Below are 26737 nucleotides of genomic sequence, written 5' to 3'. Positions count from 1 at the left end.
GTAGTCAGCACGGGAGTTGCCAAACTTGTATAAGGACTGGGCTATTTCTCGTCATGGCTGGCCAATCACAAGAACAAAGCACACGATGCGCGCTATCTTTCCTTGCGTGGTTAAAAACCAGCATGAAAAGGCGCGTCGAAGAATTTCATTTCGGCGAGGAGAAGAGGGAGGAACCTCTTTACCCGCTGTTAGCTTTCAGATTCTTTTCTTTTGTTGTTGATAATGATTGACGCTCGAGACGCACTTTATACTCCTCCGTAACCCAAACACCAGTGCACTATAGTGTATAATTCTGTACCTCGGAGGCGTAAGACACTATGTCAACTTTGGTAAAAATGCACTTTTAACCATAAACTTAACTTGACCACAGTTTCTAATTGCATACAACATTAAGATATATGTTGTGTCAAAAATCTACATATATTCGGGTAGAAAATAGTTGAGTAAATAAGTGAGACACTATTTAAAATTCTTTAAGGTGTTCTCTTGAAAAATATAATTTTGGTGAGATAGTGTCTTATGCCTCCAGGGCCGGTGCAAGGTAAAATGGCGCCCTAGGCGAAAAACCATAATGCCGCCCCCCCCCCCCCCCGGGCCGGACACCCCAAAAAAAATAATCTTACCTCAAAATACATCACGTAAGCCTAAGATCGAACAATCGAATTGAAGCAGGCTTGTGTTTTTTTTTTTTTTTTACTTTTTTACTTATTACAAATCATAAACAGGTCACAGTGGACTTTAAATAATTACTTATATCAATATAAACATTCCAAACTGTTTCAAAAATCCATTTTCATCTATTTTCAATAATAGTTAAACATATTATATGAGCTGTTATGTGTTGTGCTGCGCCGCCCCCAGCTACTTGGCGCCCTAGGCGGTTGCCTAGTTCGCCTATATGGACGCGCCGGCCCTGTATGCCTCCTAGGTACAGAGTTAAGAGCCGTGCGCCTCAGCCACACGAGCGATGGACACCCCTGCGCGGCTCGCACTTTCTACGCCTTTCCCCGCCGCGTCCCGCGCTTCCACGGGGCGGCGCGAGGGCCGACCAAGCGCCCCGGGGAGACCGCAGCGCGACGCCGCTCATCGCGGCAAAGCGTCGCTAATCACCCGGCCGCATTGTTCACGTCCCGCGCCAACTTTCGCTCGCGTGGCGACGACGATATGGCCCGCGTCGCGTGACGCGCCGGCACGCCGCCCTGACAGGGCTGCGCGTCCTCTTCGGCCCGGCACGTATTTCATCAGCTTAACAGATACAGGAGCAGTGGCGGATCTAGGATTTTGGTTTGGGAGGGGCTTGACCCAGCTGAGGCTAGGCTTTATCAAGGCAACCACTAAAACAATAGTGGACCCAGATGCTTTTGGAGGGGGCTTGAGCCCCTTAGCCCCCCTTCTGGATCCGCTACTGTACAGGAGCATACCGTACAACCACTTCGCCCACTTTCAAATGTTTTTCCTTTTGTTGGTGGCAATGAGAGATTTTATAATATCTTCTTAGATTTCATGGAGGGATATATCCTCTATACGCCCCTGAACCGAAACCTGTCTAAACATCCTGAGCCATCATAAGAATATTAAGGCCCAAGGGCAAACAATTTTGTTGTTACTTAATGCAACCTATGCTACAATTATATAAAAAAAAAAAACTGGAAACGTGATCTGTGCATATCACAGAACTATAAAGATTTCTAATGAATTATATCAGCAATAGACTTGTAATTTTCATCCAATCAGAGTTAACACACATATTTAAATACTCTTGAAACTCATCTGGGACCCCCCCTTATGTGCAGAACCGGGGCATAGATTGATCCCTCTCCCCCTTCCTTGCGATGGCTCTGTTAACGCCCATGCCTAATGGCTTTTTGTGGGAATAGGGGTGGTGAAAGGTGTTATTAGGGGATCAATCAAGGGTCAAGGTAAACAAAATTGTATAATTTACATTTTTTTAATTTGAAATTTACACTAGCAAAATATCAAAGCACCACTTAAAATTTTTTACTATCATGTTATATTAAGTGATTTACAATAAAGTATAGCATATTTCATATTCATGATTTTATACCAAAATTCAGTCAGGTTATTTTATAAATTACTTTTTAAAAAAATGTATGATACATACATACAAAAAAAATTCCATCATATTCAATAAATAATCTACAACAAAGAATATATCATTTTCATTCTTAAGATTTTGTATGAACATTCAGTCAAGATAATTACGAATAAATACATATATATATAAATATATATATATATTAAGAAGTAGATACATTGTTATTGTTTATTAATGATATTCCATCGCATTCAATAATGTTGGAATCTGGTCCTAATTTCACGATGTTGAATTTAGCCTGAAAAATAAGAACAATACACTTATAAGCATTTTAACCACTAAAAAAAAAAAACCACTCAAAATTTTAAGCAGGATTAAAATTTGTGAATATGAGGCTGTTTTCCTTAACCAATGCCATTGAGGACCCTACTTAAGAGGGATTAGTTCCTACAATTTAGATTTGACAAATACAATAATGAGCAATACAAATTAAAATAAAATTATTTAAATAAAGAAAAGAATAAAATAAAAAAATAGTTAAAAACAAACATATATACTGTAAAAAAAATAATATATATATTTTTTAATGAGATAGATAGTTTTAAACATTTTACAGATTACATATATAGTTAAGAATATAAGTTAAGTGTTATATGTTTGAATATTTGATTGCAAGTTATTGTGGGATTTGTCACATACAACTAAAGTAAAGTGCTAGTATTTGCAAGCCGATATCTATGAAGTACATAAAATACAAATCTACAGACTGAAATACCTCTAATGTGCAATTTCATACAAATTAATTGAGATAGAGAAAAGTTATTAGGGGAACATACACACAAACCTACACCCACACACATATTACACAACCAAGAATATTATTCCTGCAGGGAAAATGTCAGCATTATGAATCAAGTCACAAGTCAGTTAAAGTCAGCCAACGTGTAGCATGTAATTCAATAAAATTAAATCTGAAAATAAGAATAAAACAGTACATCGCCAGTATAGGGAGATTATAAGAAAAGTAATCACCTTAAGGGATAAAAAAAGCAGATAACTTGCTTTATCCACTTGTATGTACTTTTGAGATGCACTTTTGTTCTGTGCTGATAAATACATAGTGAACGTTCTGCTGTGATGTTTTAAATTCCATTTTAATTTAAGTGATGAAAATCTAGGATCAAATACATTTCAGAGGAATGTTCCTTTGCAAAATATAGTAACAATAAGACTTTAACACTGTAAAAAAAATTGAGAGTATATTATTTGTTCCCCAATATGCCAAAATTTCAAAAATTTAAATGAGTAAGTAAAATCTGAAACCACAGAAAAAAATGGGGAAAATTCAAAATGGTGGAGTTAGATGCCCTTCAATTTAACAAACAGAACCAAGGGAGTAAAATAAGCCGAAAAGCATGTACCTGTGTGAGTAGTTCCGCAATGTGGATTGCTGTCTGAGTGTGTAGAGTCACTGGCCCACACTTCACACGGGACTTACCACCAGCAATGGCCATGAGCAAAATAACCTGGAACACATCATAGCACTAATCAGTCATTATATATATATATATATATATATATATATATATATATATATATATAAAAAGTAAATGCACAGCCATCACACATGTTAAGAGTGAAACTTTACAGATAGTGGTATAAGAATGTATGCAAGTATGTGAATAAGCAATTATGCAAGTGAGTAAGTATGCCAGTGTGTAGGTACACAAGAGTGCAGGTTTGTAATTATATGCAAATGTGCAAGTGCACAAATATAAGTGTGCTGATTCCCCTCCTTCTTTCCGAAATCGAGCGCCCCATTTCTAGATCTGGTAGATACATATAATCAAAAAGGGTGTACATTTTTATTTAAGTTCACCAGAAAATATGCGTAACAAGACAATGTAATCTCAAAACTCACTAAAAGGTAATACAGTACACTCCCGATTATCCGCGAAATTAAGTGGCAGGACCACCGCGGATAGTGAAAATCGCGGATAATCCGCAAAAGAGCCGAAAATGGGAAACAAAAAAGGAAACATTAATTTCAACTTAAAAATCTAAATTTTATGTACAGTAAAAGTTACAACTTACAGTAAAAAATATTTTAAATTATGCTAAAATTTTAGTATTTTACTGAATAATTAACATACAATACATTTCAGTAATGTAAACATAAAAGTGCTCGGTACTTGCTTCGTAACAAGGATACAGTACTGTACGTACTGAGATACTTCATTAGACACTGCGTGAGTTCCGAGAAGGCCTGTGGCGTTTTACTGTATACTGCACACAATACACTCGTCAGTAGAGTTCAAATTTGCTCACTTGTAATAAAATACATATTTACATATGTGCTGTATTTTTTCGTAGCATGCGCGGATAATAGGGAGTTTACTGTACTGAAATATTGCGAACTAATATTTTTCATGAACATTACAGCTGGGTACTGGGGAATACCTGATCTTGCGCATAGTTGTCGACACACGCGCCAGTCCTGACAGACTCCAGAAGCTCCTCAGCTGCCTTCTGTCCTACTTCCTCGGCCTTGAGTTCCCTCTTGCCGAGCGCGGAGCCCCCGAGCAGGCAGCCCTTGTCGGTCTGTGCCACAACGCTAGCGCAAACAACAGCATACACAACACATACCAATACCGTACACTTGTGAAACATACACTGCTTTGTTAGATGTGCATTGAAGATTATTTCATCTGGCATTATATGGTTTGGCAAATTCTGTCATCTGGCACCAATCAAGCCGCCTGCAAAGAGAATTTTTTTGATTCTGACTTTTTTACACCTAGGCAGGCAGATCACATTACTGCGCTGCCTGCATTTTTATTTCGCTCAGGGTTTATTGTTAGTGTCTGTTTTCATTTCAGTTCAATGTTTTCTGTTTTCTAGCGAGTAAAATTTCACATTTCCCACTTAGGATTTACGTTAAAACTATATTGATATGTGATAATCTGGGAAAATCGCTAATCCAGCTTGGTAACATGGTAAATGTTAAGTAACTAGCGAATGACAAACATTTAGCATCATAAAATTACCATTATTTTTGTGTTTACAAATTACACCACTTTTAATCAAAACTGCTTATTGTTTGAAGATAAAGTGAAACACTATCATCAGTGTACTATCATATTAACTCACTTTATGCCAGACCCACTACCGACTGCTTCGTCTGGAGCTTCTTTATAAGGCTCAATGTTCACTTCTGCATCAGGATAACTTTTCTTCAGTACCCTTGATGCACTGTCGGCCATTACCTCAGCCATCTAAACACACACGACAAACAAGAATAAAAAATGCTGGCACTTTAATATGTAACACGTGAAGAAACAGCATCTCACCCTGCACTATCGCTAACAGCCATGTTGTAATTTCACCACACATGTGCCTTAAAAGTAAAATTCTTGCAAAGATTGCTGTTTTAGATCTTTCTCAAATAAAATATACGTAAATGCTAACAAAAAAAGCTTTATACAAGAAGAGCACACACTTTTGTTTGCTATGAAATTTCCATTTCAAAGTTTTTTTATATTATAAATAAACATTAGTAGCCCTCCTATGTAGCCAAATCTGTCATGTCCTGCTGCTATATATCAGGAGGTACTATACTAACTTCAGGCATGCTAAATTAAGATAGAAATCTGCAGTAAACTAAGTTAAAAATTCTTCAGCTACATAATGGTATAATGATACAATGCCCATGGCCACATTATGCAATAACAAAAACACTGCACATTAGTTCAGAGCTCAAAGCTTCAGTGTGCCACACAAAAACAAGCCTCATAGACCTAGTACTGGAAGCCCTCAATGTTTGGGCTGACCATTAGCTCATGATTCAGCGACCTAGTAAGCAAATTTGATTCCATAAATATGATCATGTTAGCCTACTAAGTATGGATTACTCTAAACGTGTGCACCTGAATGGTCTCCTGCTTCCCACAAGTGATGTCTGGATGCACGTGAAAATCAAAAGTTTGCACGCTACTTTTCGTTCTACTGTCGGGTATTAAGCCACTGCAATACACTATGTCAACTGGTCCTGATGGAATTCCGAACTTCATCTTTAAAGAATGTTCTCTTTTACTTGTCCCTTTGTTATATCACATATTTTACACTTAATGTTAATTCTTTTTTTTTCCCCCTTCATTACTGGAATTATTAATTGTGATTATGTGCTTGTTTTCTGTTTTCTTTTTATATCATTTCAGTTATTGTGTTCGTTTGTGTATCCTGTGGTCCCTGCACGTATGTGGCTTTGGCTTCTTACGTGTGTTGGCCAACTATGGTAGTGCCTACCTGTTGTGGTGCTTCTCCCCAGGTGGTGCCTGCCTGCTCTTGGTGCCCACCGAAAGGCAGTGCCCTCATGCCTACAGTGACTACATTTGTATTCTGTACGATTGTGTCGTTTCCACCATAAAAGTCCTCCGACTGTTGGTGGGTATGTGATAGTTAAAAATAAATAAATACAATAAATAAAATAAATTTAGCCTTCACTAATATTTTGCAAAAATTGTTCCTGTTGAATATATGATGCTTAACCAAAACTAATTATAAATTAATGTTAAATATAAATAATACATATGCACTAATAAAAAAAAGATTTAACTTGTAAGACAACCAATTAGAGAATAATTGAAATGAGGTGTGAGCTAAGGAGACTGACCTTAATAGGCAGCGCACCAGCAACAAAAGCCCACCCCCACATGCGCACCACTCGCCCGCTCTCGGTCATCTCGACAGGCTCTATCTTCTGTACGGGGCGCACTCGAATGTGCACCTCCCCTCCTCCCCGAGGGTAGTAACCCCTGAAACAACACAGCACTACCCTTGCACTTCTTGAGGTCAACAATACAATACTTAAGAGACAAGATTTTATGGTTTGATTTTTAGTCCAAATTCGTTTTTAAAACATAGTATTTCGGTGCCATTGTTTTTATTTTTATATAACCGGTTTTATGATACTCACTCTGCCAAAATAGATAAAATTTATATGCTGCATTTTTACGGTAAATAATTTTTAATAAGTTGGTCAAAAACAGATACAGGCGGGAAAAAAAATTAATGAGCAATCATGGTTTAAAATTTATTCAGATGCACAATTAATCAAAATTAAATTAATTTTTCTGATCCATGCACTTCGGTTCAATTATTTGTCTGGATACAACCAAAATTTCTTGAATTTTAATCTTTGAAAGATTCCTTTGTTTATAATTTGAATTATATAATATTATCCAATTTCTTTTTATTTCTTAACATAATCTCCACCAATATTTATGCACTCATCCTATTGTTTTATCAGTGCCCAATACCAGTTGCATAAAATTATCTGAGTTGCTCTCTCAGTCACATTAGGGCATGCTGTTATTCTATAGTACAATAAGTGAGCACCATCATCATCTAATACTTCTTAATGACGTGTGCATGCAAATGCAACCTAGTCAACATTAGATCCATATTAGGTACAAAGCTGGATGATGTTATGAGGGGGGTTTTTCGGATTGACATACGTGTAGACCTTGGGCACCACCACGTGGATGGGCACCGATTCTGTCCCAGGGCCGTGACGTGACCCATGTGGAGCTAGGCTCGACTTCATCCTGTGCGGATACGCTAGAACTCACCTGCCCGCTCTCAGCAGCGGGCACACTATGCTACCTGCAAAGACCACTGCTTGTGGGGTCTTCAGGCGCCCCACAAACCTCCGTCTCTGTACTGAAAAGCTCGTGGTTTTTGAAACAAACCCTTGCAATTACTTTATTGAGAAAATATTGAAAGTTTACAAAATACTATTTTTATGCTAACTGGCTAAGTTCATGACTATTGTGTTCAAACCAATCGGCACATACATTGAAATCCTTGACAAATGTTTTAAGTTATATTTGTAATCTGTGCCTCCAGAAGTCTGCAGAGTGCAATATAGCTCAGTACTTAGAAAAGCACATGCTTGAGTGATTAAACTATAATAGAAGTGAGGCAGCACAGTTCTACCAGGCATGATTACTGGAAGGAGAGTTATCTAGTCACAATATGTTTGTAATTGGGTATTGTTACTTTGAGGATTCAAGAACGCTTAGTTGTGTGGTTGACGATGGTGGTCAGCTGTGTTTTACGTTACGTAGCAAACAATTCCCTTACAAATACAAGCCACATGACCAAGTAGATGTGAGTAAACATTACAGAACACACAGGACTAGCTATTACAATGCTCTTGAAAAAGCATGTGAAGATGCACTTTTCTCTAAAACAGCTTTACAAGTAGGATAACACTTACAGACAAGCATGATAGCAAGGAAAAAATTGAAAATATAACAGTACTTTAACATAAAATTCACCTACCTCTTAATAATTTTGTAATCAAACGTGGCTCCAAATTTTTCCAACAATGGCCTGAAAACCTAAAATTGAACACATTAGTATGAGACAGCAGAAGAACAGATATGAACAACTGCATCTTTCAGGAACTCTTTCCCACTTGCCTTGGTGAGTATGCAGCACATAGGTAGGTATTCAAATACAAGATTGATCTACGTTCGAAAACACAACTCTGACGAAGAATTGCACAGCAACAATTTTAACGCCTAACGCTTGAACCTTTACCACCAAAGTACTTTAGTTGACGGGATCAAGGCCCTCAAGCAAATAAAAAGTATTTCTGATCATCCATGTCCATTATGACTGTCAATTGCTTTAGTCAGCACATCACGATTTAAACTTAAATAATGAATGAATATATGTATGAATATGAGAAAAAGAAATTGCACTGACTTTTTACTCGCCTCGACTACATTTGTAACATATGTATGTTAATAACTGGTAAGTTAGTTATTTATCAGAGCAATTTTGTAAACCAACAGGTTGTCTTATTAGAAATCAGTTTCATCTGATGAGGACTTCCAAAGGTGGGCCCAAAATCGAGCAAGCGTGTAGTACCCCCTATTATTGTTACTCTGAAATATATCATGCATATGCCTTAAACTTAAATAAGTGCAGTGCCAACGAGGTTACCTCTGTTGTGTAGTCAAACTGGGGTGCCATCTCTGCATTGGTGCCGCCCTTCAGCTTGAGAACCGTCACCTTGTCGCTGAACAACGCACACGGCAGGGCTACTTGTATCAGCAATCCAATACTCCTGGAACACATCACGAACCAACATTCCCATCAGTAACTGGGCACTGCCTGTCAGGAACATGGGCCATTCATCTTGGTTACGCAGGAAACAGACATCAGATCAGGAGATCACTGAAGTAAGAGCATAAATGAATTAAACTAGATAAATCTTTTATTAATGTAAGTACTAAAATTCTGTCGATCAATCCCAATTGTGTATTTATAGCAAAACAACAGGTAAGGGAGCCAAGTCATTCAATCTAAAAGCCGTCAAAAGTGTAAATTATCAATGAGTACATATATGAATAAAAATGAGTCAATGAGATAGTATGTGATTATTTTTAGACACACAAATGCTATTTAAATTGTACTAGATAGTACTAAATACATTATATAATACACAATAAATAATTTACAGAAAAGATTTTATGTTAAGTAAAATATAAAAATAGAATACTAATAAAAAAATTTCCCTTTTTATTAAACATTGCAATTTCTGCAAAATCAAAATCAGTCTCTCAAAGAAATTGTCAAATGAAGCAGGAACGGACCCAGCTATGAATTTTGGGAGAAGCAATTGGGTGGGGTGGGATGAAAAGGAATTTGCTGGGAGAAGGGGGTGAAAAGCAGATGACTGGAGGGTTTTGGGTAGTAGGTACGTACAGAATACTTCCCAGTTAAATGTGGAGTCAGAAATTTTTACTAAGTAATAGGCTCTTAGACTATAGTAATGCATTTCTGATGTCCTGAAAAGTAATTATTTAAATGTTTCCATCTTATTTTTAGCTATTGAGGATATGGGGGAGGGAGGATAAATCACCCCTGTTGCCCCTCCCTTCAAGATTGTTTTCTGCAATGCACAGAAGATAACCCACGCCGAAACATGACAGTGCAGACCATGCAAAACCCAACATCTCCGCCGCAAGTGAACACGAACCCGGCAGTCTGGGTGTCCGCCGAGTACTCCCCTCCGCGGATCCTGCCCGGGTGGAACTCGATGCTGGTGGACCCGATGTCAGCTCCCTTCAGCGTGCCGCCTGTCATCTGCTGCACGATCTGCACGCCTGCAGACGGACACAACCCATGGACCTTAGGTGGCGGTAGACATCGTCATCAACACTACATGGCTTACACGCCAATTGCAATGTCCAAAACAGGATTGCCACTCAATTGGACGTAGTTATGCAAAAAGGAACCAACCCACAATTTTGTTATATTTTATTTGAAAATAAATTAAAATAGTACAAGGTTGATCGTACCGTTGTTGCTATTATTATATCAGTATTTATACTAGACCATTAAAATGATACCCGCATTACGTTATCAATACGAGAATTACAATTTATAATTAACTTTTACTTCAAATTATTCAGAATAGGTTTCATGTGGGTTGGTTCCTTTTTGCATAACTATGTCCGATTCTAAATACAAAATTCCAGTTTTTTTCCTTTCGAAGATTTTCCAGATTTGCAATAAGAGTATAAAAAATTTTTTTTTGTTTTGTTTGTAATATATGATGATACAAAGCACAAATTTGAACACCCAGGAAATTTGTGGCAACTAAATGTGATGATTGCAAAAAAAAAAAGTGACAGTTTACTAAATACCTATATATTTCCCACATACATTTTACAGTATTCAGGGATTGGCATTTCTTAGTCTATGATAGCAGCCTGTTTTAAGGCATCACTCATTTTACTCCAGTCCCTGTTAATATGAAACTGTATAAGTTTGCTGTCAGGGTGCCTTATTATTTTCACACCCTGCAATGTCTAATATAAAAGTTGTGCAGATTCCACATGCAGCATTTTATCAGAAAACAATTAAATCACATAGTTTCCCAACATTTTCCAATTTCCGGTTTGGTGGCCAGCTTACAAAAAACATGCACTATGGCAGATGAAACTGGCACTTTTTGAGGTTTAAAAATCTGATAGCCCCTTGCATCACCGAGTTTCAGTACGTTAAAATATTTTCTGCGTCAAAATAACAGCTAACATTTAAAAAATTTTTTTTTAGCAAAAGCATGTTACGACTCTAGGTTTTACAAATCCGAGTGCCAGGTCGCCATGAAACCTAACATTTCCTTGTTGCCGACTAACTCACGCCAAGATACAGAGACATACATACATACAGAGATTTTCAAAACATCAGCCAATTTTGCTGCTACAAAATCTTGCACAGAAACGACTGGGTCCAAGAGACCGGGACAGTATTTAAAATGCAATAAGTTAACTCTGATGACTGATATTGTACCAAGTTGCCATATATGTACCTTTTAGTACTTAAACGTTTAAATTAAATCTAAAAGTATAACTGTTCACAAAATAAATATATATTATTATCGCTGTCACCTAAATTTTGTGCCTGGCTCCTGAATTACCAGAGATTTTGTAGAGGACTGGTCTACTAGGGTACTATTTGTGAACACACACACACACTGCATAATTTACAACAGCATATTTTGACAAAGTTGGAGCGCCCCTCGCCCTAACAGCCTCCCTCCCCCCGCTGCGACGTACCTCTCAGGTGCTGTGCCCTCAAGCCGGGAGAGCTCCTGCCGGCTCGGATGTTACGCACCCGAACAGGAATGGTCCTGAGTGCACTGAACGCCAGGGCCAGTCGAAGAATCTGCCCGCCCTGACCAGCGCATGAAACACAGTTTGCCAGCTTTTTGACCACGACACTCTAATCACAAATTGCTGGAAACAGCGGCACACTACAAAAATTTATGTTCCATTCTTTTCCATATATTTTATAACTAAAACAAATCAATTTCATTCTACTGTAGTATTTAATAATGATTACATAAAACATTATTATAAAATATGTAGCCTACATAAAGATATTATACATTATTTTTTTATTTAACATAAACCTCGTGGCACACACAAAAGGTATTGGAAACCAGAAAATACTGAATTAACAATATGGTAATTGGTGATTGGGTGAATCAGATATGAAATTTCAAAATTGTTTTATTCATCCATTTATAATACTTTATATTAAAATATTCCAAAATGTTGCTTATACATTTAGCAACAATACAAAAACAGTTCAGTTTTTATATCTACTATAAAATTAATAAAAAATAAATAAATTTATCCAATTATTTTACTATTCCAAATTATTTTTACTATAAATAATTTGTTTTGAGCACCATTCCACCTCAGCTTTTTAACATGAATCACAATAGGGTTTAGAGCCATACCTCCAAATTAGTTTATTGCATCTACGTATTAGATCTATTTTGTGTGTACAAGTTTGCGCTTAAATATTGACAAGTCATATTATGCAAATAAACAATGAGAACAAATCAAATAATGAAATAAACAAATATCTTTATCTAAATTTTCCATTTGCTGAAATTGCCACTGGTTCTACAGCAAGTGTAGCCATTCAGCAACCCCTACATGTACAAAACAAAATCCAAGGAAAAAAAATGCACCAAACATAATTTAGTAATTTGTTATATCTTTTACTGATTACAAAACAAATACTTGGGAGATTAGATAGAATAAGCATTTAATAATTATTTGATTTGTTCTTTAAAGAAATATCTGTTTAAGAACAATGTTTCTTGTAAATGTCGAAGCACCTTGTTGTATGACAAAGACCCTTTTTTGTTGAAAAGTTAAATTTACAGACAAACTGTACTAACGAAGAAAAAAAAATATTTTTCTTAAATATACAGTTAGCCTATTTTAAATAAAAACATAAAGTAATAGTAGTTATGTACCACATGCTAGAAATAAGATTTTAGAGCTTTTAAAAACAAATCTACTATTAGAGACAGGTTATTTTTTTTGTTCTTTAACAAATAGGCCTATTATGCTTAATATATCTTTCTTACACACAGAACAATTTTTGACTAACCTATCTGTTGAATTTCCACAAAACACAATGCTGTAAGTGATGATTTGAGTGGAAATGTGTAAAATAAACCATTTTTGTGGTATATTTACTAAATACTGATAACATATCACACAAGGCAAAGCCAGTTAACCTGAGTTTCTGTACAATTTGAATTATGAGTGCAAATAAAAGTAAATTTATCAATTAAATTGTAGATTTCATTTCACTCCTTCTTTGTATCCATACAAAATAATGATAATTCAATAAAAATGATTCAATTTTATTCATAAAAGTATGCAATCATTTCATCAATGTTTTGTTATGACGTTGTCACGTTAAACTATCGTCCGTAAACTGACTTTACAGACCACCAATTTTTTTCCAGTTTATGTGACTAAGGAGTTTTGTGTGTGTGAGTCCTATGATTTCATAATCCTTTTTAATAATATTTAGCTCTGAATTCAATCAATATTAAATGAGAACCTTTTTCCAAATGTGTTCTTTCAAGGTTAACAAATAATTTAAGTCATTAAATTAAATTTTAAAAAATAAAATAAAATAATTAATTTGTGCAGTGTATGCCTTACAATTAACTGTTATTATCATGGTTACAAATATTTGGTAGTAATGAATATAAAGAGATTTAAACGTCGGTGAACGGGAGCATAAGAAGAATTTCATTTTGGGGAAGGGGAGAATAGAGACACTTTGCCCTCTGCTTTCAAATTCTTTCCATTTGTTGGTGGGAATGTACCCAATGGGAGACATAAAAATTTGTTATAGAGGCATGTGAAATGGCAAATGAATCACGCAGTACTTGTAAGAGTTGGCACAAAATTAGGGTTTAACGTCTAATCAACATCGGGGTTATTAGAGACAACAAATGATAAAATAAGAATGAAGCACGCAAGTATTCTGAGATAATCCATCGTATCACTGCAAGGTTGGCCTCGTTACCCACTGCAAAATACCTAGGTGTAAACCTGCCGGGAATCGAACCCGGTTCGCCTTGGGGAGAGGAGAAATATAATGTTTAATAACACACATTGATTGCTTACCCCCTCTAACATTCCACCATCAATCTCAATCAGTGTAGAAGCTGGACAAGACATATTTAAGTTAGCAAGAAAAAACTAGCTTAGAAAAAAATACCACTCTCAAATAACGAAACTTAATGGTCGGGTTCAATACAAGCAGAACACCAATTCAGCCCCTAAGATCTCACGCCGGGGCGTTTTCGAATCTGTCATTTAATACCTTTTGTTTACAAATAAAAGCCAAGATACATGACTGACAATCCAACAAAGCTGTAAGCTGAGTCGTGGCCAAATTTCTCTTTTTTCATGATACGAAATTCTGGAGTAAAGTTCCTAACTCGATTCTTCCTGAAGAGAGAACATTGTTTTAATAAATATCCAAGATAACCTTTAGTCAAAATAAAGGTCAAAAACTACTAACTCCTTAAAAAATGGCTGGTTTGAAATAGCTCCTTTTACTTTTGCATGCTTGGTGCCTGGCTGGCTATTTCTGATGTTACTTGTCATTGCTTAATGGCTGCGCCCTTGCATTGGTTTTGTTTATGTTTTCTGTAGTTACGGTTAACACATGGCTTAGTACATAACGGTTGTTATAATCAGGAGAGAAGAAAGTATTTTTTCGAACATTGGTATTTATACATTTACTTGTTTGTTTTTGTGAATATGTTTGAGAATTTTGACTTAATTATGTAACTACACTAATGGAACTTTAGAGGAAAGGATGCTTTGCGGCTTGAAGTTTTTTTTTTTTTTTTTGCAATTGGGCACATGCAGGGGCGCAACAACTAAATTTCCAAAAGGGGGGGGGGGGGGCAATATACCTTGTTATAAAGAATCATCGATTCCACCTATTGAATCGGGGGGTCCGGGGGGTCCTCCCCCGGGAAAATTTGTATTTCAAGGTGGAAAATGGTGCTATTTAAGCAGTTTTATTATCTAAAAATTGATTTCACAGCACTTTCATTGCCCCGTTTGCCCCCACTTCACCCTTGCCCCCCCCCCCCCTGTTGTTGTGCCCCTGGGCACATGCCCGGTTGCAAGGATTAAACTTCTTTCAGTCTCTAACTCCTGCACCCTCCCCGCCACTAACACTTGGTACTTTCAAGCTTGTTCCATTTCATCCCAGACCTCATCGCCCTCAAAACCCTTTTAAGCTTACACCCACGGTCTCTCCTTTTTTTAAATTCCCTTCTGCACCCAGTTTCCCAGCCCATCTAATCCTTCTTAGACCCTGACAAACCTAAATATCTTCACAAGCCCATCAGTCTGCCTACATACCTCCATCACCATATGCTGTCACCCATCCTGCTGCCCTCCGTTGGACTTTCTCCAACCCACGCACCTCTGTCATCAGGGGCGGATCCCATTAGCGGGCAGCATACTCCAGCACTGCAATACATTCTAGTGGTGTGGTCAGGTGTTGTCCTAGCAGGCAGTTCTAACGATGTGAGCTGCTCCCTCCAGATGATAGCTTGTTGAGGATCATTCAACCCAGGTCCAACCAGGCTCAGAAACACTGTCATATTCCAGGTTATATGTGTAGGTGTTTGAGCCTGGGGCGAGAGTCCCTGACATTCTCACAAGCCAAAAATAAAAGGTTCAGTGCAGGAGTGAGGAACATAACTGCTAGCGTGAATACACAATCATTTATTACTTGTCATTGTAAAAGCATATGGCTGCTACCATGCAGAATTGGGAATGACCTGGGTTAAAGGGGACATGTGCATAGGATGATGAAGGGATTTAGGGCACTAAAGGGGACGGACAGGCATGTGAAGTGCAAAGCATACTCCACGTCGGCCAGGCTGACGCTGGAGGGGCTTGAGTTGGAGAAGTGTAGCCAGCAAGATGGCTCATGGGTATGTGGGTTTGTTACTGACCATGGGTGGGGCACACTGCAAGGTGCGAGGGCGATGGAAATTGTCAGTTTGATCAAGGCTTTCAGGAGTATGGGAAGAGGGGGGGGGGGGGGAAGCTGGGAACAGGCATGAGAGACATGGATGGCAGCTGCAAGAGGTATGGAGAAGGACAGAAAGAAGGAACAAGCTTGAGGAGAAGGTGCTAGAAGTGAAAGGGGTGCAAGAGAAAAGCCAGTCTTCCTCCCCTTCAAACTCCTCTCTTCTGTACCCTCTTCCAAGCTCCCTCCTTTCTGCCATCTTTGCTTCTTTCCCACCTTTTCATACTTCTCCCCTTACAAATATATATATTGGTTCTGCTCCTGTAGCAAATTTTGCCTTCTCCTGGTCGCTCCCACATTTCTGTCCCTGTTTTCCCTTGATCACCACTATTCCCTCTTCTCCTTTTACTCTTCTTACATAGCTTTAAAGGTTTGCCCAGTTTCCTTTCCCCCATTCTTCCATGTATGCATCCCTTTTCTCCTTTATTTTTCTTCCCAGTTGCTTCTTTATCTGTTTGTAATTATTCTTAAAGTGCATAATGCATCAGGCAAAATTACATTGATTTGCTGAAATAAGTAGGTATCATGAAACATTTATATGTTGTATTTGTTGAATAAAATGCTATATTTATGATTAAAAAGAATTCATAAAAAATAAAAACCATAACACCTTTTATCTGCATTCTTTGTAACTCCATGAACAATTATCCTCTGCAGAGCTCAATCTTATTACTTCAATATGTTTTTGCATGAGGTTGCTTAGTGCAGAAATGCTGTGGTATTTCAAAAGTTTTTTTTTTCTCTTGTTTTAGATTATTTGTTTTATAAAATATGTGTGTGTGTTCTGTGTTTCAGATACACTTGTCTATGATAATGGTATAAAATGGATGCCAAAGAAATAAAAGCTCTTTTAAAGGAAGCAAGGGAAGCAATCAAGAACAAGGATCATAAAACTGCCTTAAAACATTGCAAGGTAAGTAGGTATACTGTACTTGATTTTACAATCACAGTTGTTAGCTTATTTAGTATCTTCTCTTGTCATCACAGTGTGTACTCAAATGACATTATCTTCATCCATTATAAATATATATATGTGTAGGATATCTACCTGAATACAAATGGTTACTTTTTTTTTTTTTTTTTTTTTTTTTTTTTTTTTTTTTTAGTTTTGATTGTTAATTTTTCTCACCTTTGTCTACACAGAAGACTTAGATACAGCATTACTGTGCTGCCGGCATTTTTTTTGTTTGCTCAGAGTTCATCATTATTGTCAGTTTTCATTTCAATACAATGTTGCCTGATTTATAGCTGGTTATGTTTCACATTTCACAAGTGCATTTCCCTAATATATTTTTTTAAATGTCTTTTTATTCTCTTCATAGAACAGCTTGTTACATTTGTTTTAAATACCATCGTACAGTGTATTTATTTTTCTTCTGTTTTACCATTAAAAGTATATTGTTTGATTATCCGGTAAAATCTGTAACCTGGCATGGCTGTGGTTCTGAATGTAGTGGATTAAATATCTTTCACTGGAATCCAAGTGTCTGTAACTCTTAGACCATATGTGTAAGTTTGTTTATTTTATATATATATATATATATATATATATATATATATATATATATATATATATATATATATATATATATATATATATATATATATATATATATATATATATATATATATATATATATATATATATATATATATATATATATATATATATATATATATATAGGTATATATTTATTTATTTATTTATTTATTTATTTATTTATTTATAGAAGGATGATGTGCACTTCAACAAGACAGACAGAAAGGATAAATTCAATCCAAAGTACTTACACTACACATACAATATAACCTACCAAATGTTTACAATAAAACAAACAGTTCAACAATAAAAGGAAACAAAAGTGTTATGAAAGCTATAAAACAAGCAAACAAGGAACAGTTTTAAGAACACTTTGGCACATATGCCTTTTCGTAGGGCTGCTATGAGATTTGAGCGGCAACCACATTCTGAGATGCAAGAGAAATTAAGATAAAGGGGTAATGTAAGTCCCTTGAGTGCTTTCAAGAATCTGTACCAGGTGTTTCATGCCTTAAAAATTATCCTGAAAATGCACGTTTCAGTCTTTTTCACTTTTCTAATTATACATTTTAAAAAACAAAATACAGAAACAGAACTATTCACTCTCCCTCAGCACATTCTTAAATACTTTTCATAAACAGACCCCACTCTGATATTTTGGAAGTTTTCAAATCTTGTGGTTTCTTCTGAAGTTCGGCTCAGCATATGTGTGCCCAGGTAGGCGGGCAACTCCTTCAATATATATGTGTGTGTGTGTCCATATAGGCCTATTTTTTTTTATATTATTTTATTAGAAAAAAAAATGGTAAATTTCCTGAATACTTATAACAAGAAATTGTTCTTACATACCAAAGTTAAATGTAGGCATTATCTTTTAATAAAGTTATCTCATGAATAGCATCTTTTTTCTGTGTGACTGTATTAGGCATGATTTCTTGAAGATGTTGTTGCATCAATTTGAGTTCTGTTGTTGACATCAGAGTATCTCGTGGCATGCAGTACATCTAATGATGAGTGTTTCTTCTCCAGACAGTGTTGAAGTACGACAGGAACAACTATCATGGCCTGGTTCTGTTCGGAGTATCCCTGCAAGAGTCCGACCAGCGAGACCAGGCCCCCAAAGCCTTCAGGAAGGCCATCGAGGCAGCCCCCAAGCAGATTCTGGCGTGGCAGGGTCTGGCGTCTTTCTATGAAAAAGAAAACTCAGAAGAAGGGCAGAAAGAACTTCTTTCAGTTTATCAGCAACTTTTGATTCTCGAGAGGTAATATTACATGCAGAAAGTCTTTTTGTTTTCCCAAATCCTATTTTTTTTTAGTTTGATATGAGGTTTAATTATTATTACATCGACATTATCGTCTATTTATCTATTTTCTATATTATTATTTTTAATTTCACCTCTTTCCTTAGTATGTTTTGTAATAATGTGTGTTTTCTGGTTCTTATTTGTTTATGTATTTTGTGTTTATGTGTTATTTTGCGTTAGCTTTAAGCTATAGACTCACAATCATAGGCGTGCCCAGACATTTCCATTAGGGGGAGCCCTGCTAAATTTTTAAATCAGAAGCTGAATTTTGAATGTTAAAAAACCTAAATACATTCACTCATTGCCGTGTTTATATTTTTGTGCAGTATCAACGAGATATGTTTACTAGTTAATATTTATATACGTATAATTTTAACAATCTTGAAAATATGTTTTTTTTTCTCCCATAGACAATGTTTAAAGGGTACTTAAACATTTTTCCCCCTCGAATTTTCCAATAGCTTCGTCCAGATCTACCTTGAAATGAACTTATTTTTAGTGAATGCAAACACAGCAATTCAGAAAACAGAACTTTAACAAACCTCTTAAAATATTTTTTTTTTGTTTGGCTATTTTAAGGGACCTCGTGTTTTAAATAAACTAAGGCGTCTGTATTTCCAGAACGATAAAATGTTTAAAAATATTGTTAATTAGCACGCTGCAACACTGAAAAACAGTTTGAGTGTCACAGTGCCAGGAATATATGAATATGAATGAACGCATTAGAGAAAATGCCGATCTGAGTGATTACATTAGGGGGGCTATGGCCCACCTGGCCCTCCCTGTAGGCACGCCTATGCTCACAATAATCCGTCTTATCCGTCTGTCACCCATCCATCCATCAATAACTTGACCTGCAGCCAATCAGATGGCCCAAAAAATTCATTCCGCCCGTCCGTCCGTCTGTCCAACTGTTAAAACCTTGCCAAGCTTTAACTTTTGATGGATGAACAAATGAATGAAATTATAACCTCAAAAATGTCTGAAAAGCATTGTCTTTATTTTAAAAGATTTTTTAGGTAGTTTGTTTATTTGTTTAGCTGCTTCCGTATTATGTTTGTAATTTGCCTATGAACACTTTTTAAGTTTGATACCTACTCCACCAAAAGTTGTCTGAGACACAAAAGTAATTAACAATGCATGGTAACTTAAAATTATATTTAATTAAATATTCTAGAGTTTGTTTGTTTAATCATTTGTCATACTTAAATCAGTAACTTTTCTTAAAATTTTAAGTCTTAATAGTAAGTTGGTTGAATCCAAATAGAAAAATATTATGACTGGTGTATAGGTATTTGTGAATCGTTCGGCTTGTTGACGGACAGACGGATGGCGGATGGAGGGATGAATGGCTGACGGATGGGTGACGGACAGACCCGACAGATGATCGTGAGTCCAGCTTTAGTTGTGACTTTGTCCTGAACTGTCTGTCTTGTCCCTTAGTAGGTGCCTTGTGTCTAGTGCCTACCCTATATGCAGTGCCCACCTCATGTATAGTCTTATCAATTAGTGTTATATTTGGCTTTAATGTGTGTCCTTTTGTGTTGTACGTACCTCTTAAGTTATGTTACTGTTGGTGGAAATAAAAAATATATATATACTTGACAATGAACCGAGCCAAAACATGTCAGTGAACTTAGGGATTCAAAATGTGCCTACTGATTCGGTGGTGACATTGTGGACAGACTACTGCCCATTCCCTTGCCTCCTCGTCCAGTTCGTATCTCTGTTCCCTACGTGTGTCCAAGGTATTCAGTTAGCAGGGAGAATGGTCACAGTCAAGTAGGCAGACTGTACACTGTGCCAGAACTTGGGTTCCTGTAGACAGGGAAAACTCAGGGAATTGAAAAGGTGACTTCCAAAACCTGGAAAACACAGGGAAATTTGCCAATATGTAAGTAAGTAAGTAAGTAAAAAATAAACAGTATCAGTAATTTTTCATGCTATGTAGTCTCTTGATGTCTGAAAACCGAATGCATTTTAATCATGATTTCTTTGCTGTTGGTAATCCATATCAGATTTTTACTGATGTAGTTTAATTAAGTGTAAGGGATACAAAGTACTTACTTTTGTTCATTTAAAGAATAATCAAATAATTACAAGCCCAGTATTTATGGAATACCAATTGATAATAAATAATTTCAGAGTTTGATCAAACAACACTGGTAGTGTTGGTTACAAACTCTGTGTCAAAATGATAATGGTGCAAACTTTATATTGGGCAGAAAAATATATTTTTTAGTAAAATTTTAATGACATTGATGTTTGTCAAAATATGTTTTGTTAGTCAATTTTACTGGAATATTTGTTATTTTGCCAAATAGACCAATAAGACAGGGGGAAAATTATGATATTGGATAGGGAAAACTTAGGGAAATGTGCTGAAGTAAGAGTATGGGAACCCTGCAGAACACTAATCTAAACCGTGAACACAGGCAACCATTTTATAGTAGCCTTTTACCATTATGTAAATTGGTTTTCCTCAGTTGTGGTATGTAGGGAAACAAGTCCGCTTGGACTTCCTGTGCATTTAAAATTTTTTTATAGTTCACTCTGTTACAAACATGCAGTAAATTAACAGCTGTGGTTTCTTACAGTGATCTGGGAAAATTCACAGACATTTGTAACAAGTTGGCTGTACTGTCAGTGAAACTGAACACCATAGACGAGTTTGTTAAGATACTCTCGCACGACACAGTGGCAGCGACTCCGGAGCGGCAAAGTGTTGTGTGGAAAACTGTCTCCTTGGTTCTTGCGCAGCTAAGAGACCTGCCTGATAATTTATCGGAGGTGGTGAGTTGCTTATTAAAACTATTTTTATTTTAGGATTGTTAGTTTTTGTGTAAAGTTTGATCATGTTTAATATTTACTGTATTTGTATTAATGAATATTCTTTATAAAATTTGAGTATCCAACAGATTTAAATAAAATATTTCTGCAGTTTCGTGTAAATAACTGAACAGTGAGACATGGTGAAATATTTCCTTTGCTCATCATTTTGTTGCAGTTTAGTTGCATTTCCACCACCCTTTGCAGTTGCATAACATATTTATTTTATAGTCAGTGTATGTCAGTTAATGAAATGGTGTTTACAATAAAAAAAGTTAAACATAAATAAGAGTAATAACAACATAATGGTAGCATCGCTGATGGTGTGGCCTCTTCAAAGTTATTGTGAGTAGTTATTGCACACTGAAACATCTCAAAACAACTTAGTATGGAAACAGCAAGCACTCTTTTACTGAGACATGTCATCTAAGCACTTCCAACTTCCGTCCATACAAATTTTTCATCCCGCTTGACCCCTGGCACTGGGCAAGACGAATTGGATTGCTAAAAGCACTTATCAGTGCATCGAGGGGAACAGTAACAAGAGTGTTGCCGGTATTCCCGGCTTGCTGCAGGTTTCACCTCCATTCTGTGTCTTTTATTTATTTAGTTTTTTACCCGTGGTAAAATGTGTGATTTGATGAGTAAAACATTGGTGGAACTCAGTTACAAAAAAAAATAATCTTTAAAAAAAAACTTAATGCAAACATAAAAACTGGTTTTTTAATATTTAGATTTACACCTGCAATTGGGCTTCCACCAAGTGGCAAGGAGTAATCCCTCAATCTCCTAAACCTTCAAGCTTTCTCTTACTTCTAATACCTTCTCCTCGAGTTGACTGGTCTGATCTTTTGCAAACATGGGAAGTTCAGTGAATAACATTATCAATATTAATTTGTCTAGATAGTGTGTTCTTCATGGGTCGCAATGTTGAGTAGTTTAAAATTACAGACGAGTTTGCATTGTGCATTGTTTTAGTTGGAGCTGTACCTGCGGAATGTATTAAAGAGTTGCGAGGACGGCGAGCGGGAGGAGTATTACAAGAAGTACCTGAAAGTGCTCTACAAGCGCAAGAAGTACGAGGTGTTGAGGCAGGAGGCGACGAAGATGCACAGCCTGTGCGCGGACAGTGTGTACCCGCTGGAGTGGGTGTGCAAAGTGTACAGCGAGGAGGTGGCCCGGGGGCAGGACAGCCCGAGCGCGATGGGGGGCGTGGCGCGGGCTTTCTGTAACAAGCTGGCCGAGTCACAGCCGGGAGCGGGCATGGCTCTCGTGGCCCGCGGGGCACTGCTCCTGGCCGATGGGGACCCTGTGGCAGCCCGGGACTCCTTGCAGACAGGTCCGTTTCTTCACGGAGGAAGGGAGTGGTGAGGAAATCATTATGTGAACGTTCCAGGCTCAGAAAATGCATAATAAGTGTATTTACATGGTGCTAGTTCTAGATTAACTATGAGACCTATTGGTATAAAACACATGTTGATGGAAAGAAGGGAAATAGTATATTTTTTTAAGGAACAAAAACTAATTTTTTTGTAATTTTATGTTTCTTTGAATCTTCATGACTTATTTAGTATGAATTCATCTATTAATTTACTATCTCTAATTCATTGTTCATACAAAACAATTGTAATTGCGTTGTAGTCAGTGTTTTTGAAGTATGTAGTTTTGGCCGTATTGTTTGCAGCGGTGTCGAGTATGCCACACATGTGGAGCAGCTGGCTGCTAATGGGACAGTGCCTCCTGAGGCTGTACGACTACTCAGGGGCCGAGCAACACTTGTCGGAAGCCCGGAAGCTGATATCCAAACAGAGTGACGAGGGACTGTACAAAAAAGGGTGTGCCCTGCTAATAAGGGCTCTCGCGATGCAAGACGATGCAGACAAGAGAAAAGAAGCAGTGGAGCTGGGGCAGCAAGTAAGTAGACTGTTTGTGTTTGTAGTGCATTAAAGCTATGTGCCTGGTTCTAAAATGAGTTTTTCAATCAATATTTGTGTCAAGTCATTATTAGCATACTTACATACATACTTAATAATCAGTCTTTCAGAACTGTGGAAAAATTGTAGTAATATTGTAGTCCATTTTATTTTCATGTTTTGTTCATATATTATGGAAAGATTTTTTTATTTAAAAACCTATTAACAGTAAAGTCTTTAATCCGGCACGTTCAGGATCATGGCTGTGCCGGATTAGTGATTTTGTTGGGTTGTCGAACATCAATATAGTTTCAGTGGGATTACCAAAGAAAAAATAACACAGTTCATTTGTTTTAAAACATGTTTAATAAGTTGCTCTTTGGCAACAAGGGTTACCTACTTAAAAAAAAAGTCTTTGTCATCACATTAATTTCATGGTTAAATTACGCCCAAATCCACCCAAAAAAATTGGAATGCAAGTGGCTGGATCGATAGCATATTAAGAGGTCCACCTAGTCCTTGGTGTGTTTGGGTTAGTGAGGCAGGATGATAAGTGTGACGCAGTATCGCCTCTAAGCTCAAGGTCCTGAATAGGCACGCAGTCGTCTTGTCATGTAAAGGCCAGCTATAAGATTTGTGACGTAACCATAACATTTTATGGCAAAGAAATAAAGATAAATGTGTAATGAAATCCCTTGAGTGCTTTCAAAAATCTTTACCAATGGTTTTAAACCTGAAAATTATCGAAAAAACACTCATTTTAGCAATTTTCACTCTTTTTAAAATAAAGTTTAAAAACAAAATACAGAAACAAAACAACTCATTTCCCCTCAGTGTATTCAAAAATGCTTTTCATAAACATACCTCACTCTTGAGCAGTTTTTAAATCTTGTAGTATCTTCTGAAGCTCTACACGCCATATGTGTGCACAGGTAGGTGGGGACCTGTAATGAATGTGCCCAACTGAAGAATGCAAATTAAGGAGCTCAGACTGTAAATAGATATTTGATCAAATGTTTTGATTGGTAATTTTCATACTGTTTGGCCCTAGTGGTATTTCCATGCCACTCCATGTGCTATGGCCCTGTCTTCTAAACCAGCTGCCCTCTGAAAGGAGAGATGGTGGCTGACAATGGCTGTTTTCCCGCAAGGTGCTGTCGGAAGACCCCGGCAACGTGGACGTGCTGACAAGCGTAGCGAGGGCGCTCATCGCCCTCGGCGACATCCCCGGGGTGAAGCGGTGCGTGGCGGCAGTCAGCGAGCTGGGGCAGAGACGGCTGGTGGCCTACCTCGGCGCGCTGCTCCTGGAAAGCTGCGGAAGGCACGAGCAGGCAGTGGAGAAGATGAATGTGGCCGTGACGGAGGACCCTGGCAGCGCGGAGCTGTGGCTGGAGCTGGGCCTCATGCACTGGCGCCACGGCGACCACCACCTCAGCCTCATGGCGCTGCTCAAGGTGGGTGCTCACACGTCTACGGGGAGCCATGATGGCTAGAGGATTTGGGTTCCATTTCCTGGTTGACATCAAGCCCTGATCTTTTCATGTAGGAAACTTGGCAGTCGCAGTGAACCAAAGTTTTCTCAGATACTCCCATTACCTACAGATTTATTCCATAAATGCTCCATTCTCATCATACCTCATTGTTGTTAATGACTCCGATCTCAATTTAATTAAATGCCCCAATTAATTAATTTATACATTCATCCATTCATTCATTCATACATTCATCCATCCATTCATTCATACATTCATCCATTCATTCATACATTCATTCGTTCATTTATCCAGCCATCCCAGGTTCTGGAATGGTTGTTGCATTGTCCCTTTATCTCCACGCTGTGGAAGGCAATTGTGAACCACCCCAGAGCCACCTCCCCTTGTGAGCTGTTTTCGTTTCCGGACTCCAGCCTGCAAGACTAAAAAAAATTTTGCATCTTGTGTGATACAATTGCGTGACGTCGGACCACAACGGAGTACAAAAAAAGACTGCTTCGTTATACAGGTAATAGAGTTCATCACAACACAAGATGGCATTTCACATACACAAAAAAGTGTCAACATAACTCAAGTGTCAACATAACTCAAGTGTCAACATAGCCCAAGTCAAACCATGTTTGTTTTCCCGGGGATCGAAAACCAGGTTTTGAACTGCTCAGCCCCCCTCCGTCCTCCCTTCTTAATCAACACAGCTACATATTATTGGAAATTGCAGTTGATGGAGTTCCAGAAGACATATCAGTTTTAACGTTGGTCTGCGTTAATCTAGCTGGACCTGACACCTGAAGAAACATACCTGCCCCGTCACCTTCCCCATCGGAACATCCTAACGCTCCAGATGTGTCTCTGAAAGTAGCATATTGCGTGTTTAAACATTTCCTCCCCTTTTCTTCTTCAAATTACACCAAGGTTCCCAGTTTAGTGTGTCAAATAAACTTTGACTGCAGGAAATTTTAGATTTTTAAATTTTTTTTTGTAAAAATTAAGGGTTCTCTCTAAATCCTAAATGCTAAGCAAATGAGGACAGCATTATTTAATAATTTTATTGTGATATAAATGATTTTTCTCTCAATAGTCTTCAAAGTTAAAAATATACTGGTTTAAATTGTTACCCCATTGCAAGAACCATTTATCCAGCGCAAAAAAAGGTATTAATAATTTTAATATTTTCAATCCATTATATGGTAGCGTGTTTATTTTCAACTGAGTATACTGTGTAGTTGTATTAAAAAACTTATATTTTTAGGCCACCAAGTTGGACCCAAATTGCTACATTTGTTACTTGTACTTGGGACACCACTACAAACATGGAGACAGTGATCTAGACAAAGCTCGTAGATGCTACCAGAAGGCATTCCAGCTGAATCCTAGCAGCATGGAGGCTGGAGAATCTCTCAGTGACATCTATAGGCAACAGAAGAACTACGTAAGTAGTCTGAGAGTTAGCTATAGTGCACACTTTCCATCAGTTAAGAAATTTATACAAATTTTTCTTATTCCTTTGATGTAGGTTTTTCATTGAATTTTTTTTTCAAAGTTATTGATATAGGTGGGCTGAATTTGACTGGCAGAAGCCAACATTGCTTATATTTAATAGTATCGGTGCTTCTGCCGATATTCAATACAACAATATA

The 26737-nt window shown here is 37.2% G+C and overlaps 2 protein-coding genes across 2 annotated transcripts in view; one reads left to right on the top strand and one right to left on the bottom strand.

The window, feature by feature from the left end:
• Positions 1–2044: 2044 nt before the first annotated feature.
• Positions 2045–14307, bottom strand: LOC134533516 (RNA 3'-terminal phosphate cyclase). Its single transcript, XM_063371039.1, has 10 exons — positions 14086–14307; positions 11695–11812; positions 10110–10236; positions 9071–9194; positions 8402–8460; positions 6729–6870; positions 5207–5331; positions 4517–4670; positions 3478–3582; positions 2045–2354 (listed from the first exon to the last, which is right to left on the bottom strand). Exons 1-10 carry the CDS (start codon positions 14137–14139, stop codon positions 2259–2261), a joined length of 1104 nt encoding a protein of 367 aa, XP_063227109.1. The 5' UTR covers positions 14140–14307; the 3' UTR covers positions 2045–2258.
• Positions 14308–14559: 252 nt separating this feature from the next.
• Positions 14560–26737, top strand: part of LOC134532868 (superkiller complex protein 3) — a 50967-nt gene continuing 38789 nt past the window's right edge. The window contains exons 1-8 of the mRNA XM_063369868.1: positions 14560–14693; positions 16817–16934; positions 18591–18823; positions 21463–21658; positions 22673–23033; positions 23379–23608; positions 24759–25061; positions 26350–26529. Coding sequence (XP_063225938.1) covers positions 16845–16934; positions 18591–18823; positions 21463–21658; positions 22673–23033; positions 23379–23608; positions 24759–25061; positions 26350–26529 — 1593 coding nt within the window. The 5' untranslated portion in view covers positions 14560–14693; positions 16817–16844. The remainder of the gene's footprint in view (positions 14694–16816; positions 16935–18590; positions 18824–21462; positions 21659–22672; positions 23034–23378; positions 23609–24758; positions 25062–26349; positions 26530–26737) is intronic.

The sequence above is a fragment of the Bacillus rossius genome, chromosome 6 (assembly GCF_032445375.1).
Source record: "Bacillus rossius redtenbacheri isolate Brsri chromosome 6, Brsri_v3, whole genome shotgun sequence".
NCBI lineage: Eukaryota > Metazoa > Arthropoda > Insecta > Phasmatodea > Bacillidae > Bacillus > Bacillus rossius.
This window is presented reverse-complemented; position numbering and strand designations above follow the sequence as displayed.